Raw genomic sequence first — 16,821 nt, forward strand, 5'->3', positions numbered from 1 at the left:
CCAAATATGATGGTGGTGGAATCAGAGGCCATGTTGGATGGCAATGGCTCTATGTAGGGTTTTGATTGATTTTCTGCTTTTCCTTTGTCTCTTGCTGACCTACTCCTAACCACATATAGCCACTAGTGCACTGAACCCCCACATTAAGATTGAGGGCCTTGGCGTCCAGGAGTCTTACCCTCTCAGTACATAGCTCCACATTAAACGCAAGTAAGTTAACACATAGCATGAACGCAGTGGCTTGCTCAATCAGGATCCTCTCCAACAAAACCACTCGTCATGCTTTCTGTCATTACCTATATTGTTTAAAGCATGTATCTATTTCACACCTTATCCTTGTAATTCACTATAATGCCAGTACACATAACTCAACATATCTACCGCTTCTATATTTCGGTTCATTGGCGCAAATAGACCTACGCTTGTTTTCTATACAAAAAATAATAATTTACATTTTCACTCATGTTATACAACTGTCTTTGATGAAATGTGTTTACATGCTGTTGTGGCATTGTAAGCATGTATGTCAATCTTTTGCACAGCAAAAAATAAATAAATTGAGTACACACTATATGATCAAGACATGTGGACATCCCCACTAATTATTAGGTTGAGATGTTCCAGCCACATCCACTGCTAACAGGTACGTCAACCATAATTGTTATTATTGTGAAGTTTAAACATCTAGTAGCTACAATTGTCCAGCCACAAAGTGGTTTAACATGTATGCGCTTAAGCAGCAAGGACTACAACACACATCAGCCCCAATATATAGTAAAAACCAAAGAAAAGAAAAATGTTACCTGCGCTTTCTCCTTAATCCCTATGTATATTTAGACAAATGGAGGTCATTTAGTTGCTCCAATGGCCATTGGAGGGAATGCCCGCCTGCCAACGTCAAGGCAGACCCCCCTAAGCGGGTCCTAACACTGACTCTTCAGCCTGCTTCCTTGAGCTTCTGGCAAAGATATCTCTAATGAGACAGAAAGGGGTATTTTTTTATATACACCCCTATACTTATTAACCCTTAATAGGGAACACATGGGATGGGTAGCAGCATTGTAACCAGGCTGTGTGATACAAAGTAAATACAAATACAAAAAGAGAAGTCCTGCGCTTAAGCAGCAAGGACTACAACACACATCAGCCCCAATATATAGTAAAAACCAAAGAAAAGAAAAACGTTACCTGCGCTTTCTCCTTAATCCCTATGTATATTTAGACAAATGGAGGTCATTTAGTTGCTCCAATGGCCATTGGAGGGAATGCCCGCCTGCCAACGTCAAGGCAGACCCCCCTAAGCGGGTCCTAACACTGACCCTTCAGCCTGCTTCCTTGAGCTTCTGGCAAAGATATCTCTAATGAGACAGAAAGGGGTATTTTTTTATATACACCCCTATACTAAATGACCTCCATTTGTCTAAATATACATAGGACCCGCTTAGGGGGGTCTGCCTTGACGTTGGCAGGCGGGCATTCCCTTCAATGGCCATTGGAATTAAAAGGAAAATTAAACTCCTCATGAAAGAATCTGAAGCTACATAGCTGAAAGAGGATGCTGCAGTTTCAAGTATATTGCTTTTAATTCACTTTATTTTTAATGCATTATTCATATAATACATTAAAACATATATGGGGTAAATGTTTCACCATTGTTTCCCTTTAATAAATAAATCTTACCTGTTGTTTATTTTCTAGCAGAGCAGATTCCCAGGTCCACAGGTCCAGTAGCATTGCAGTGCGGTCAATGTTGACATGTGCCCAGTCTGAAAGGTCCAAAGTTCCCATTTCCTTTTTACCCAGTTCAAAACCTTCAAGAACAAACAGTAAGAGGCTGTAAAACTGCTCAATAAATCCAAACAAGTAGCCACTGTCAGAGCTGGATTATCCATAAGGTGGCATAGGTGGCCACTTGGGTGCTGACCGGGGCCCAATGGGCCCCCGTCTGGACCTAAAGCTGGCTTTGTTAGTAAGGGGGCCAACTCGGAGAGAGCAGGGTGATTAATAGATCTCCTTGCTCAGCCCTGCTCCCCTTCACTTCATCAAAGGAGCTTGCAGTCTGTACCTCTATTGGGTGTAGATCACTTTAACAGCTCCCTCAGAGACCCCAGCCCTTCTCAATGACTTCAAGCACCAAAATTAGTGCTCAGGGTCACTGATAGAGAGACTGGACGTGAGGGAGCTTTTAACATGATCTGCACTTAATAGTAAACACAATTCTCCCCCATTGAACCACCAGGGATCCTGCCCAGAATATCCTTGTCAGGGTACCTGAGGCCTCTACCTCTAAGGGAGGTAGAGACTTGGTGGTGTATCCGTCCAGGCGAGCTGTCTCCTCCGTTCCTCGCGGTTCATCCAGTCACTTAAACACCGGCCGCGAGGAATCCACGTCCTTTTCTAGCAGGACGCTCAATACGTGACGTCATGACGCTAGCACGAGCAATCTGTCACTCAAGTGTCCGATATCCAATCGGTACTTGTCAGAGGCGTGATTTCCATCCAGAACCAGGGTATTTAAGCTTACTCCTTACTTCAGCTCATTGCCCTGTCGTGGTTCTAGCTTGTCTAGTCACTCAGTGCTCTGGTATTCTAGTTTGCTCTATTGGTTTTGACTCGGCTCGTTGTACTACCCTGTTTCTCTGTTATCCCTTGACCCGGCTTGTCTCTCGCTTATCTGTCTTCTCGTTCCCTCGACCTCGGCTTGCCTCTGACTATTCTTTACTCTCGGTACGTTAGTCCGGCCATTCTAAGGCCCGGTATACGTACCTTTCCACTCTTTGTACTCTGCGTGTTGGATCCCTGTTCCGATCCTGACATTACGACAGGGCCAATGGATCCTGCAGGTACAAACAGTCAGCTTGGTTCTTCGGATCCCAGGTTTGACGCCATGGAACATAGGATGGATCAGATGGCTTTGGCACTACAGGCACTTTTGTCTCGTGCTAGTAATCCACCTGAGGAGACACGTACTCCTTCTATCTCTCCTGCAGTCTCAGGTCTAGAGGTAGCCACTGTAGGTGCTTCTTCCCGTATTACCCCACCAGTACGTTATGGCGGGTCACCGGAGAAGTGTCGTGGCTTTCTAAACCAGATTAGCATCCATTTCGAACTACAACCCCGCTCTTATCCTACAGATAGAGCAAAGGTTGGATTTATTATTACTCTGCTCATTGAAAAAGCTTTGAGATGGGCCAATCCTTTATGGGAGAATGATAATCCACTCGTCTATAATTATAATGCCTTTGTAGCTGCGTTTAGAAGAACTTTTGACCCTCCTGGCAGAAAGGTCAATGCAGCTAGATTAATGTTGCGCCTTAAACAGGACAATCGAACACTTGTGGATTATGCACTAGAGTTCAGATCCTTGGCGGCAGAAGTTAAGTGGAACGAACAGGCTTATATAGATGTGTTTCTGAATGGGTTATCAGATGTAATTCTTGACGAGGTCGCTACTAGAGAACTCCCTGAAAATTTGGAGGATTTAATTTCTTTTATATCTCGTATTGATGAACGCTTAAGAGAGAGGCAGAACACTCGAGATAGGACCCGTAGACCCTCCTTTAAACTAGCGCCTACCTTTCAAATCTCTGAGTTCGAGGACTTACGTATTCCTGAACCTATGCAGATAGGCAGTACTCATCTCACTGAAAGGGAGAGACAGTACAGGAGAAGGGAGGGTTTATGTATGTATTGTGGAGTCAGGGGTCATTTACGCCTAAATTGTCCCAATCGTTCGGGAAACGCTCGCACCTAAGTTCCTCTAGAGGACAGGCCTTGGGTGTTTCTACTTTGTCCTCTGTTCACAACTACAAGGAGCTCAGGCTTGTGTTACCCGTTTCTTTAAAGTGGGAGAAGGGAGTAGTTAAGACTATGGCACTAATCGATTCTGGAGCTGCTGAGAGCTTTATAGATCAGGATTTTGCTGCCAAGCATGCTATTCCATCCCAGTTAAAAGAGACACCTCTGGCTGTTGAGGCCATCGATGGTAGACCGTTACTTGAGCCTGTTATTTTTCATGAGACCATACCGATTAACTTGACTGTTGGCATCCTGCATAAAGAGGATATATCCTTGATGCTCATTTCTTCTCCGTCTATTCCCATAGTTCTGGGGTACTCCTGGCTGAGGAGACACAACCCTATTATTAATTGGGAATCAGGGGAGATAGTTTCGTGGGGAGAGAATTGTCAAGAAAAATGCTTGCGGAAGGTCTTACCTCTTGGATTAACTAATACATCGAATACCTCTGACAACCCTACAGAGACACAAATTCCGCCTCAGTATCTAGATTTAAAGGCAGTATTTGACAAAAAGAAAGCCGATACCTTACCCCCACACAGGTCCTTTGATTGCAAAATTAACCTACTCCCTGGTACCATGCCTCCCAGAGGTCATGTATACCCATTATCTATAAAGGAGAATTCAGTCCTAGAGGAATATATTCACGAGAATTTAGACAAGGGATTCATCAGGAGGTCCTCCTCTCCTGCCGGGGCTGGATTTATTTTTGTTAAAAAGAAAGATGGTTCTTTGAGACCTTGTATTGATTATCGAGGCTTGAATAAGATAACCATTAAAAATGCCTACCCGATTCCCTTGATCACCGAACTCTTCGATCGTTTGAAGGGCTCTACAATTTTCACCAAGTTAGACCTCAGAGGGGCATATAACTTGGTGAGAATCCAGCAGGGACATGAGTGGATGACGGCATTCAATACTCGATATGGCCACTATGAATATACTGTCATGCCTTTTGGGTTATGCAATGCACCAGCAGTATTCCAAGATCTGATTAATGAGGTTCTTAGGGAATTTCAGCAAGAGTGCGTCATTGTATACCTAGATGATATACTCATTCATTCTAGTGACATTGAGATTCATCACAAACAAGTCAGGAGGGTTTTGCACAAGCTTCTCCAGCATGGCTTGTACTGCAAGTTGGAGAAATGTAGCTTTGATCAAACCCAGGTAACCTTTCTCGGCTATGTGATCTCTGGGGAGGGATTTAAGATGGATCCGGATAAGCTCCAATCCATTCTAGAGTGGCCTTTGCCCACAGGTCTTAAAGCCATACAGAGATTTATTGGTTTTTCCAATTATTATAGGCGCTTTATTAAGGGCTATTCTTCCATTATTGCACCTATCACTAACATGACCAAACAGGGGGCTGACACTAAGAATTGGACTACTGAAGCTCTCCTTGCGTTCAAGACTCTCAAGGAGCTTTTCGCTTCCGCTCCAATTTTAGTTCACCCTGACACTTCTCTGCCATTTTTGCTCGAGGTAGACGCATCAGAGACTGGTTTAGGTGCTGTTCTATCTCAAAGGTTGGGTGTTGATAAACCATTACATCCATGTGGATTTTTCTCTAAAAAATTGACCGGTACTGAAAGCAGGTATGACATTGGTGACAGAGAATTACTAGCGGTTATCAAGGCTTTGAAAGAATGGAGACATTTATTGGAAGGTACATTACATCCTGTTACCATCCTGACAGACCACAAAAACTTGTCTTATATCGGAGAGGCCAAGCGTCTGTCCTCCAGGCAGGCTCGTTGGTCGTTGTTTCTTACCCATTTCAATTACGTTCTGACTTACAGACCTGGGTCAAAGAATTCTAAAGCCGATGCGCTATCTCGCCAATATGAACCCTCTGCTTCAGTCGAACCACTTTTGTCTTCCATTGTACCCAAATGCAATATTATTGCTAATACCAGTCTCAAAATTCATTCCCCGCTACTTGACCAGATCTTGAAGTCACAACATCTAGCTCCCGGAAACACTCCTGAGGGAAGAAACTTTGTTCCCCCTGAACTTCAACTGGAGCTCTTACAATGTTTTCATGAAAGTAAAATAGCTGGTCATCCTGGTATTCGCAAGACGTACTCTCTGATATCCAAGGATTTCTGGTGGCCTTCACTTCGTAAGGACATTGAGGAGTTCGTCGCAGCTTGTGAGACTTGTGCCAAGACTAAACTATCTCATGCATCTCCATGTGGCCTGTTACACCCCTTGGACATTCCTGAGAAACCTTGGTCCTGTTTGTCCATTGACTTTATCGTTGATTTGCCTGCTTCCAAAAGACAGACTGTTATTCTCACGGTGGTGGATAGATTTACCAAGATGGCCCATTTCGTGCCATTACCTAAACTTCCGACTTCCCCTGAATTGGCGGAGATTTTTGCGAGAGAAGTTTTTCGCCTACATGGGATCCCTTCAGAGATTGTTTCTGATAGAGGTTCTCAATTTGTCTCACGTTTCTGGAGATCCTTTTGTTCTCAAATGGGCATCAAATTGAACTTTTCCTCTGCCTATCACCCTCAGTCTAACGGAGCTGCTGAACGTACTAATCAAAAGATCGAACAGTATCTGCGTTGCTTTGTTTCCGAACACCAGGACGATTGGGTCGGTCTAATTCCTTGGGCGGAGTTCGCACACAATAACCTTGTTTGCGATTCAACTCGCTCTAGCCCTTTCTTCATGAACTATGGCTTTCATCCTTCGATTTTTCCTTCGGTTTCCTCGTCTCAGGGGATACCGTCGGTTGATGATCATGTCGCCAACCTGAAGAAATTATGGGATCAGACTCGACAAATTCTATTACATAGTTCCTCGCTGTTCAAGAAACACGCTGATAAACATAGAAGAGCGGCTCCTGTTTTTGTTCCTGGGGATAGGGTATGGTTGAGTACCAAGAATATTCGCCTAAAAGTTCCGTCCATGAAATTTGCTCCTCGTTACATAGGTCCTTACAGGGTTCTCACTCGTATCAATCCGGTTGCGTATCGCCTTGCTCTGCCACCTGCCTTACGCATTCCTAACTCTTTTCATGTCTCCTTGTTGAAACCCCTCATTTGCAACAAATTCTCCTCTAAGGTCTCCTCGCCTCGTCCTGTTCAGGTGGAGGGTCGGGAGGAGTACGAGGTCAGCTCCATCATTGACTCCAGAATTTCAAGGGGTAAATTGCAATATCTGGTCAACTGGAGGGGATATGGTCCTGAGGAGAGGAGTTGGGTACCTCAGGAGGACGTCCATGCCTCTCGCCTTCGCAGAGCATTTCACCTTCGCTTCCCATCTCGCCCCGGTTCATTCCGCCCGGTGGGCGTATCTGAGAGGGGGGGTACTGTCAGGGTACCTGAGGCCTCTACCTCTAAGGGAGGTAGAGACTTGGTGGTGTATCCGTCCAGGCGAGCTGTCTCCTCCGTTCCTCGCGGTTCATCCAGTCACTTAAACACCGGCCGCGAGGAATCCACGTCCTTTTCTAGCAGGACGCTCAATACGTGACGTCATGACGCTAGCACGAGCAATCTGTCACTCAAGTGTCCGATATCCAATCGGTACTTGTCAGAGGCGTGATTTCCATCCAGAACCAGGGTATTTAAGCTTACTCCTTACTTCAGCTCATTGCCCTGTCGTGGTTCTAGCTTGTCTAGTCACTCAGTGCTCTGGTATTCTAGTTTGCTCTATTGGTTTTGACTCGGCTCGTTGTACTACCCTGTTTCTCTGTTATCCCTTGACCCGGCTTGTCTCTCGCTTATCTGTCTTCTCGTTCCCTCGACCTCGGCTTGCCTCTGACTATTCTTTACTCTCGGTACGTTAGTCCGGCCATTCTAAGGCCCGGTATACGTACCTTTCCACTCTTTGTACTCTGCGTGTTGGATCCCTGTTCCGATCCTGACAATCCTCTATTGGACAAACAGGGAAAACCTACCTTCTACCAAAAGGTAAGCTGGAGGGGGAGAAATGAAAAAACCTCCCCAACACTCAGACACCACACAACACCGCCTACCTCACACACACAACTCTTACAATCAGACTCACCTCCACACACAAAATGCAGTCACTACACACACAATACTCAGCATCCAACACACACACACACACACTCAACCTTGCTTACATCTATCAGTCTTCTACACACATACACAACATTCAGCCACCACATAACACTAACAGAAAAGCCCAGAGCTGTAGAAATGAGCCCTCAAATTAGCATTATACCTGCCACTGTACATATATCACTCCTTGTGGCCAGACCAGAGCGTGATTCTAAATCTGTGTTTACTGTCATTGCTAGTTACTAGCCATCTATTGTGAAAAAAGTCTTAATGCATGTAATTCTACCAATGAATACAAATATCCCTATGATCCAATCATCTGGGTTCATACAGCTTACTTTTATCGTTCTCAACGACGTGAGTGGTCATTAGCAGTAGCTGCTCTTCTATATCCTTCAAATCTTGTAGAGCAATATCATACATAACAAATGCCCCTCTCTGATCTTGAGTGTGAATAATTCCATCCTCTACTGAGTAAAAGTCATCATGATTCTCCATCTCAGAAAACTCCATGAATTGCGAACTCTGCACCTATAAGAAAATGAACTCTGAACATTTGGAGAATGGAAGTTTTTGAAAAGTAGGAAAGCCCATGAATTAAACATAAATACTTTCATCTTGCAGCCCAATTAATTAAGTAATAAATGTGCCCTTGCTTTGGGTATCAAAGAGAAATGTCACGGATGATATAAAATAATTCATCCACCAGAGCATGAGAGGTTAATGGCAAATTGTGGGACTAGTTGGGATATTTGCAGATCACATATAACCAAATATACAGAATGAATCTGATTAATGTATCATCTTCTAAGCACAACTGAAAAGAGGTACAAAAGTTGCGGTGTGGTTTTATTCTTCGTCATTGTATTCCTTTCCTGGACCAGCCATAGCAAAGTGATTGGATTAATGATATGATGGACATATTTTTTTTTATGCATGTTACCTAGTTAGTCAAAACAACTGTTATAAAGCTCATATTGTATTTTCACAAAACAAATTTACAGAGATTAGAACTTTTCCTACAACTAGAAGATAATCAAAATGAAGATTTTATCCCGAGAATAATAATATATCTCCGTAATAATATCATAATAATGTAAATATGTGTTTAACCCTTCGCAGAGGGAATTGGTATTATTTCAGAATTACAAGTAAGAGAGAATACAGAGGAGTAAAGAGAAGCATAAAATAAGTATAATTTTACATGGAACCATCAAACAATAATCCCTAATGATAATAACAATGTTCTTTATTACATGGCACAGCTTAATACAGCTCTAAGGAATACCTTGAAATCTGCTGGGGTATGATGAACATAATGATGAGATCCAAGACCCCCTGGCATGCCCGAACCACCCTGAGCAGCACTGACCCAGGGGGCTTCTTCCCCAGCGATGGATGCCAGGCTGGTACCATTTCCAGTGAGACAGCAAGTATCGATGGTTAAAGTTCTCTGAATAGATCGGAAATAGTTTAGGAAACCAAGGCAGGTCCGCTGAAATAGAACACACCATCAATAGGTCAAGTAAGGCACTCAATTTTAAAAATTCCTAGGATTTTTTAAAGTACATGGGTTTCCACAAACCAAGTGAATGATAATTTAAAATACTATTTGCCCACTGGCTGCACTGGCATCCAGCAAACAAATAATTAAAAACCCTTAGCAGTGGGAAGGTCAACCATGTGATGCCAGACACCACGTACATTTTTTTTAAAATAATTAAAAATAAGCCAATGGAGAGTCAGTGTAGTCCCTAAATTGGTATAAGGGAGGTTTGCCAGGTGGGAGCATAGCTATTAAACAGTGTTGTGTTATGTCAGTGTTGGGATATGAGGGATTTTTCCAGAGATTACTGGATCACCCCTCACTATCTAACTATTATTTGTTTGGGGAAGGAGGGTGGGGTATTGTATTAGGAGGGAAGGTGGGTAGGGACTTGGGGACCCCTAGCCACCAATGCTGGGTGGCACAAATTTTGGGGGTGTTGACCATTTGTGGGGGCAGGAGGAGACGTTAGGATGCCCTTCCACCAATCTCTCAAAATTTAATAGGTACCACTCTCTATTCAGGGGTGGTGAAAGGGACGGGGCAGTGCTGCGGTCAGGCAAATAGTTCTGAATTTAAAAATCTGCTCCTAGTTTTGAAGCATCTTGGACAGGATTTTAAAAATCTACGTCGTATATGCGTCATCCAGCAGCATTTGGCTTGGCTGAAATCTAGACTATATTCCGGCTCATTGGGAGCCTTCTCTGCAACATCCAGATATTGTTTAATAGCATGAAAATGCTCATATTGAATTCTGACTTAATTCAACAATTAGTGAAATACCCTGTCAGTGGAGGTGATTGTCCTTTCCCATCAGCAATCATTATATAGAAAATGAATGTTTACATGGGAGTATTACACTTGTTAAAAGTTAATCTGTAGTGTCATAACATTGTTAGTATAGTAAAAATGAAGATCGCATAAAATGTAATTACTTATTGCTCTGTAGGATAATGAGGATTGAGACACTTTATTTTTGTATTGTGGTATGCTAAATATCCTGCTGGTAATGGATCGGAGGTTATAGGAGGTGGGAACAACTGGGGAGAGCATTCTACTCAGGTAGGATGGGAGCTTCCCAGAAAAGCTCTTAAACACAAGGCTGGAAAGATGAAGGGTGCGTCGGGGTTCTAGCAATAGCCAGTTTACCTCTTTTAACATGTCACAATGGTGGGTAAAGAAATTACATTTTAGTACAAAGCGGCAGAACATGACGTTTTGGTGTTTAAAAACGCCTGTTTTGAGCTGTTTCTCTCACTATGGCTGCAATTTAATATTTTTGGATATTTTAAAATATATTTTTTAAAAAGGTACATCTTATATGCAAAAATATACTAATATAAACAATATAAAAATATTACAGTATGCAAATATTTTTCTAAAATCTAAAAATATTTAAACATTTGAAAATCTTATCCAAGAATATAAAATTGGGGCCTATGTCCCTTTTATCATTTTAATAACTATTTTACTATTAGAACTTCAATTACCTGCAATTCTCGTATTCTCAAATGACGCAGATAGAGAAGAGACAAGTACGCTCCTTTCATCATTACAGGATCATTCCTATTATCTTCTGCCTCCTCTAATCCCAGTATCTGCAAAGCGCTTTGATAGTTGTACCTGTTCCAAAGAGAAATTAAAGTGATGGACTCTGAATGAAGATGTACAACACCCGCCCATCGTTACAAGCGTTGTTTTAGAAACAGAAATTAGGAGCAACTAAGCACTATTTACCATGTGGTTTTAATGACTGGTGGCAAAAATTACCACCTGACATAAAGAGAGGAAGAGAAAAGGAAATACTAAGGGTATTTTTCTAAAATCCAGTTTTTAACAAATAAAATCAGAATGGCTGTACTGAAGCTAAAATCGCTGATTTTACATATAATATATATATATATATATAAATCCTGGTTCCCCGCACTCAATTTAACCGGTCTTGGTTTTTGCCTCGGTGCAAAACTCCAGCCACTCTATATAATCCACAAAGAGTGCACTCAAAGGACTTAAGTTCAAATTCAAATAAGTGATTTATTTAAGCAAATAAATGCATATCAAGTCAACGTTTCAGTCCAGGCGGACTTTTATCAAGACAACTTTTCATAGTGCAGCAACCGTTTAAATATACATCTAGTGAAGTGTGATTGGAGAGTGAAAATTGAAACCGAGGTTCTGTGATGTCACACATGACGTGTACGGATTCAAAAAACGTAATGTGATACTATTAACCCCTGCAAGAGGAGTAAATTACAGGTGAGTAGAACTAAGTGAATGGGTCTTAAATTACACATATATATGCAGAAAAATATACATACATATAGGAATATATATATAAGGAACTATTTACAAGCCACAGAAAGTGCAGATAGAGAGACCTGGGCCCGCTGGTATATAATAATATAAACCAAGTGTATGAAAAAAAGATCAATATACACGGACACCTCATTCCTCCACCTCTCATATAGGAGAACCCAATAAACCACCAAGAAAGATGTCCGATCGTCTTAATCAAGGTTATACTAAAGGGTGCAAAACTATGCATTCTCCAGACACAAATAAAGAAAACATGTGATTACAAGGAATCCAGATCGTATTCATCATTCAGGGCCAAGTGGAATCATGCTGAGATACTGATGAGAAACTCTACAATGTAATCAATATAGTCAACAAAAATGATACATTCACCGTCTCGGAATGAAACAATATAACGGGTTCTTCTCATTGAGTCCATGTGGAGACAGGGTCCCCAATGTGTGAATCCAATAAGCCTCTCTCTTAAGAAGTTGGTTATCCCGATTACCTCCACGGGGTGACTGGGGTACATGGTCTATACCCATGAAACAAAATGATGGTAGGGTATATCCTACTTCAAGAAAATGTCTGGCAACTGGGGTAGTGGCAGAGCCATTCAATATTGCTAGCCAAATAGCTGACCGATGCCCTCTCACACCAAGACACCTGAGATATGAGCCAGTCCTTAACTTGGCTCTTGATTTGTGAGTTTGTTTTTTATTATTTGAGATCTACCCATTGGTTTATGATATACTAGACTATTATATTTTCTCTCACTTTTATTTTATATGTAATCTCCATTTGGGACATTTAAATACCCCTGGGTTGTGGGGGTAAGTACTTTTCAGAGCTCCACTTTTAAGGAGTTTTTGTAAGTGGATTGGTTTTACCACCCTCTTTATAATTCTCCTATCTTGCACTTTGTATGTTTGGTGGACTTGAGGGATCAATATATAAGTGTTGAAGCTGCTAAGAAATTATTGCACCTTTATATTGCACTTGAAGCGCCATAGGCACACACAGATCACTGTATACAATATGTAGTACAGATGCCTGGTTTTAGACCTACAACTGTACTTACTGTATATGCATTAATTTTGAGTATCTGTGTTTAGCACATAAGGGCCACCAAGTTTATGCTTTAGAAACAGTGTAAATTATTCCACATTATCATTGAACTCATAAATTGCAATGTAAGGGATGAACAAAATTAACTAAAAATGTGTATATTTACTTAATATTATATTTTACAATCAATGAACAGCAATACATACATGAAATTGCCAATTTGCCTTATGTTTATGTGCTAGCTATATACCCCATGTTCCAAATATATTTTACAATAATATATTTTTAACAAAATGTGTGACAGGGTTAAGAAAGATTAAGCTATAATGATATCAATGTTTATTCCACAATGGAAAATACTTTTTGCAAATCATTTAAAAATGATAAATTATACATCTTGTTTAGATGACTAAAATAAGGTTATTTTTGTTAAATTTTGTCTTAATTTTTGTAAAATGAGGAAAGCAAAGTATGCTTACCAGACAGGTTAGGCTAATATTATATCAAGGCATATACTTGATTTTTTATTTTTATTGAACCTCTCCAATCAGTCAAATAAACTCCATTGTAGGGCATGTTAAACAGTTAAAAGCAAGCCATGAGTGTGTTAATTCACATTTATCTCAGAGTTGTCTAAAATGGGAGTTTAGAAACAGACATGCTACAAATTAAATGTGGCTATGTTGCCGGTAGTTAGTTAGTGAAACCATATTACTAAATATCAACAATGTGTTCATGTGTAACACTTAAACAACAAACTACATATGTACTTAATGTAACTACATGAAAGCTGATCCCTCCTTTAGCTTCCCACGTGCACATGCCTCTGGTCTAAATATGTCTCAAAGTCTATTTATCAATTAATCACCTTACACTGATCAGTCAGAGTCATTCACAACTTGACATAATATCTGACTTCACTCTGATTAAGAGATCCTGCTAAATATCAACACAAGTCTGAAATCAATGAATGACTGATGATCAACATCTTCTACAATTCACATGTTTTCTGTTATCGAACAAGAAGATCATACTGAGTATGGCCTTGATTGAATATTAATTGATAGGCTTATCAAATGATTTAACATTTTTTGATGAACATTTAATATGATATTTTTTCTTCAAAATATTAAAATATTAAAAATATATTATATATAAATAATATATTCAAAAATACAAAAAAAATACTAAATACTAATACTAAATACTAAAAAAACATTTGATCCAAAAATATTAAAGTTACGCTGTCACGGATAAATCCTTTTTTTAATATCCCCCTAGTCCGGCTACTCCTAACTTTCCTCAATCCATGATAAAGTCCTCCAATTTGATGCCCTTTACCTATAATGTTATAATCTTCACGACACTGCCAACTTCGAACTACTGGCAGTGAGGTAACGTGACTGCATTCATCTGCCCCAATTATGAAAAGGGATCCTAACCCTGTGCATGCTCTTTGTAAAGCCGCGCTCTGCATCAAGTCAAAATGATCTTGTGAGCACATGGAAGGTGGACTGAATGAGAAGGTTAGCATTGTGGGAGATTTTTCCTTGACAAAGAGAATGGAGCCTGCCTTAAGCTCCACACTTTTGTAAGATTGCTAAGTGTAGGAAAAATACATAAAACAAAGTAGTTAAAGACCTATTTTGTCTTATGGTTTTATAGAGAAATGAGTGAGAAAGTTAGAAAAAAGAACTGATTCTGAAAGAGGAAGAAAAGAGGAAACTAATAGAGAAAGGCAAGTCTGGGATGACAGAGATGTTTTCATTCAAGGCCTACGTGTTTAATTTTTGCAGGAATTAATTACAAAAACACTCCACTTACCCGGTTTCTTTCTTTTGTCTAGAAGATATGGGGCGCTTGCTGGAATTTGCAGTGTCAGGACTTTTTTCACTAGTCTGCCACGGTGACAAGCTTTCACCTATATCCTAAGAAATAGAGTCCAGATTTGGTTGTGCGGATGGATCCAACAAATGACTTTCCAAATTATACCATATTTCAATATTTATTTATATGGTCCTTTACCTGTGAAAGGTCTGGCGGGCAGTATATTCTCACCCACATCTCATAGCTACTGGTGCCTGTCACTCCGTGCACAGGCGAAGGCTCCAGTACCCGTGCTGCATGCTCCTGCAGTGTTTCCATTACTTTCTCAGCATTTGAAATCTAGGGAACATTAAAAATGAATGGACATCAAGTAAAGTATATAGAAGGTCAGAACTCGGGTGACATCCATCAACTGGACTAGCCTGCACGGTGTTAAATAGAGACAGATTGCAAACCTCCCAACATTTCAAATGATCACAAAAGGACACTTTTCATTTTGTGTGTGTAGCCAGGAATTAAAAAAAAATAAAAATAAACACATTTATTGTAGTTTAAAGACAAATTACAGGGAGTATTATTTCTGTAGAGCTCTGTTATACACACCAACATTATGGAGCTCCTAGAAAAGAGGGACATTATAATAGAAAAGTGGGACAGAGGGATTTAGGCCCAAATGTCATGAGGCTGTTAAACAGCCTGCTATTAAAGCATACTTACTTCTAAAAACTGTGACTGGAGACGCAATAATTCATCCACTTTTTTGTGCTGTTTTAATTTTCTTAAATAATTCTGCTGCCTCGGGTCTGGTCTGGGTTTAACCTAGAACATAAATGGAAACAATTCAGTGTATTTAAAATTGTTCATAAATTCTATATTTAGATTATGAGCGTGCAGAACAAAAATGGGATCTATAATCAGTAAATCTTCTAAAGAAAATGTAAGGAAAAAAAATACATATATGAGGTTTATTGAATAAACCAGGAATTATTGGGAATATGAAATGTAAGTGAACATTTTATGGAAACAATAGTCCATCAGGAAGAAAATATGTATTGGAGGTTTTTCCGGTTTGCATACTTTAGCCTAAATCCATTGTCTCATGGCAAATTTCCAGGTTAGTGAATAACCCCAATACTGGATAGACATCAGAGTTCTGAATATGTAAAATAACCATAAAAAATAATTGTATTTGATTCAATATATCACACAGATGCCTTCAGAGTTCTTTTTTTCCAACACAGTAGGGATAGGTACTAGATATCAATTTAGTTCCTCCTTGGAACTTCTGGAAATGTTTCATGATGGTAGTTCTGATCTTTCACACCACAAATCAATACATAAAGATTTAATGGTAAAGTATATATTGGAGTGTCCTTTTATTTACTTGTTGCTACCATTGCTATGCTAAATGTCATTGTCAACCAATGTAAAGCAACAACTCATGTGTCCGCCACTATCCCCTGGGCTGATATAAAGTTGCAGCTGATGCACAAAAGCTCAGCTATAAATAGCTTTCCTGCCGAACTGATTATTTTTACATAATTAGGCTTGTTACCATTACATTGGGCCTCCCAGTATTCAAAATCATATTAATTTTGACTAGACAATTTTTCTACAGCGGTTTTAATCAAATCTCCAGCTGATTAATCTGTTTTTATCATCAGACTTATGTAGCTTCACATATTGACCTCAAAAGGATAAAAGTCTGTGTGGACTCTCTCAGACATATAAACTGTGCTATCACACCAGCCGATAAGACATACAGCAAGAAAAACAGTTTGTAGATACATATATAATTGCTTTGATAAATGTAGGATACATGCATGGACAAATAACATTATTTATACCTTTACAAATGGAATCCAGTTTGCAGTCTTTTTTAAAGCCATAGTTGGGCCTCGGAATCCCCATTTGTCAACCGATTCCAATCCAGAATCATAAACAGGAAATGTTCTCATGGTCTGCTGCTTGCTAAATATATTTCTGAATTTGGTGACCACCTAAAATTTGGAAGAAGTAAATAATCATAATAAGGTGAACATCTTGTAATATTAAAAGTTAAATGTGTTACCTAACATAATAAACCAAACCATGGTCTCCTGTCCAGCCATGAAAATGCAGTGGGCTGGTTTCTCTAACTAAAGCTAGGTATGTAAAAGCATATACTTCTTTGAGAAGAATGAAATTGTGAAGCTATGGGAAGCTAGGTAGAAAAGATAAATTATACATTTCTACGTGAAAAGTGGT

At 40.0% G+C, this 16,821-nt stretch overlaps 1 protein-coding gene across 1 annotated transcript in view; it reads right to left on the minus strand.

Moving 5' to 3' along the window:
- The window catches only part of LOC134587264 (uncharacterized), a 164,896-nt gene that overhangs the window by 104,335 nt on the left and 43,740 nt on the right, over nt 1-16,821 (minus strand). Inside the window, exons 9-16 of the mRNA XM_063443527.1 lie at nt 16,422-16,574; nt 15,292-15,393; nt 14,773-14,913; nt 14,572-14,675; nt 10,875-11,007; nt 9,127-9,333; nt 8,177-8,369; nt 1,681-1,811 (exon numbers count right to left, since the gene is read on the minus strand). Of these exons, the coding sequence (XP_063299597.1) occupies nt 1,681-1,811; nt 8,177-8,369; nt 9,127-9,333; nt 10,875-11,007; nt 14,572-14,675; nt 14,773-14,913; nt 15,292-15,393; nt 16,422-16,574 (1,164 nt within the window). The remainder of the gene's footprint in view (nt 1-1,680; nt 1,812-8,176; nt 8,370-9,126; nt 9,334-10,874; nt 11,008-14,571; nt 14,676-14,772; nt 14,914-15,291; nt 15,394-16,421; nt 16,575-16,821) is intronic.

This window comes from Pelobates fuscus, chromosome 2, assembly GCF_036172605.1.
Source record: "Pelobates fuscus isolate aPelFus1 chromosome 2, aPelFus1.pri, whole genome shotgun sequence".
NCBI classification, from domain to species: domain Eukaryota; kingdom Metazoa; phylum Chordata; class Amphibia; order Anura; family Pelobatidae; genus Pelobates; species Pelobates fuscus.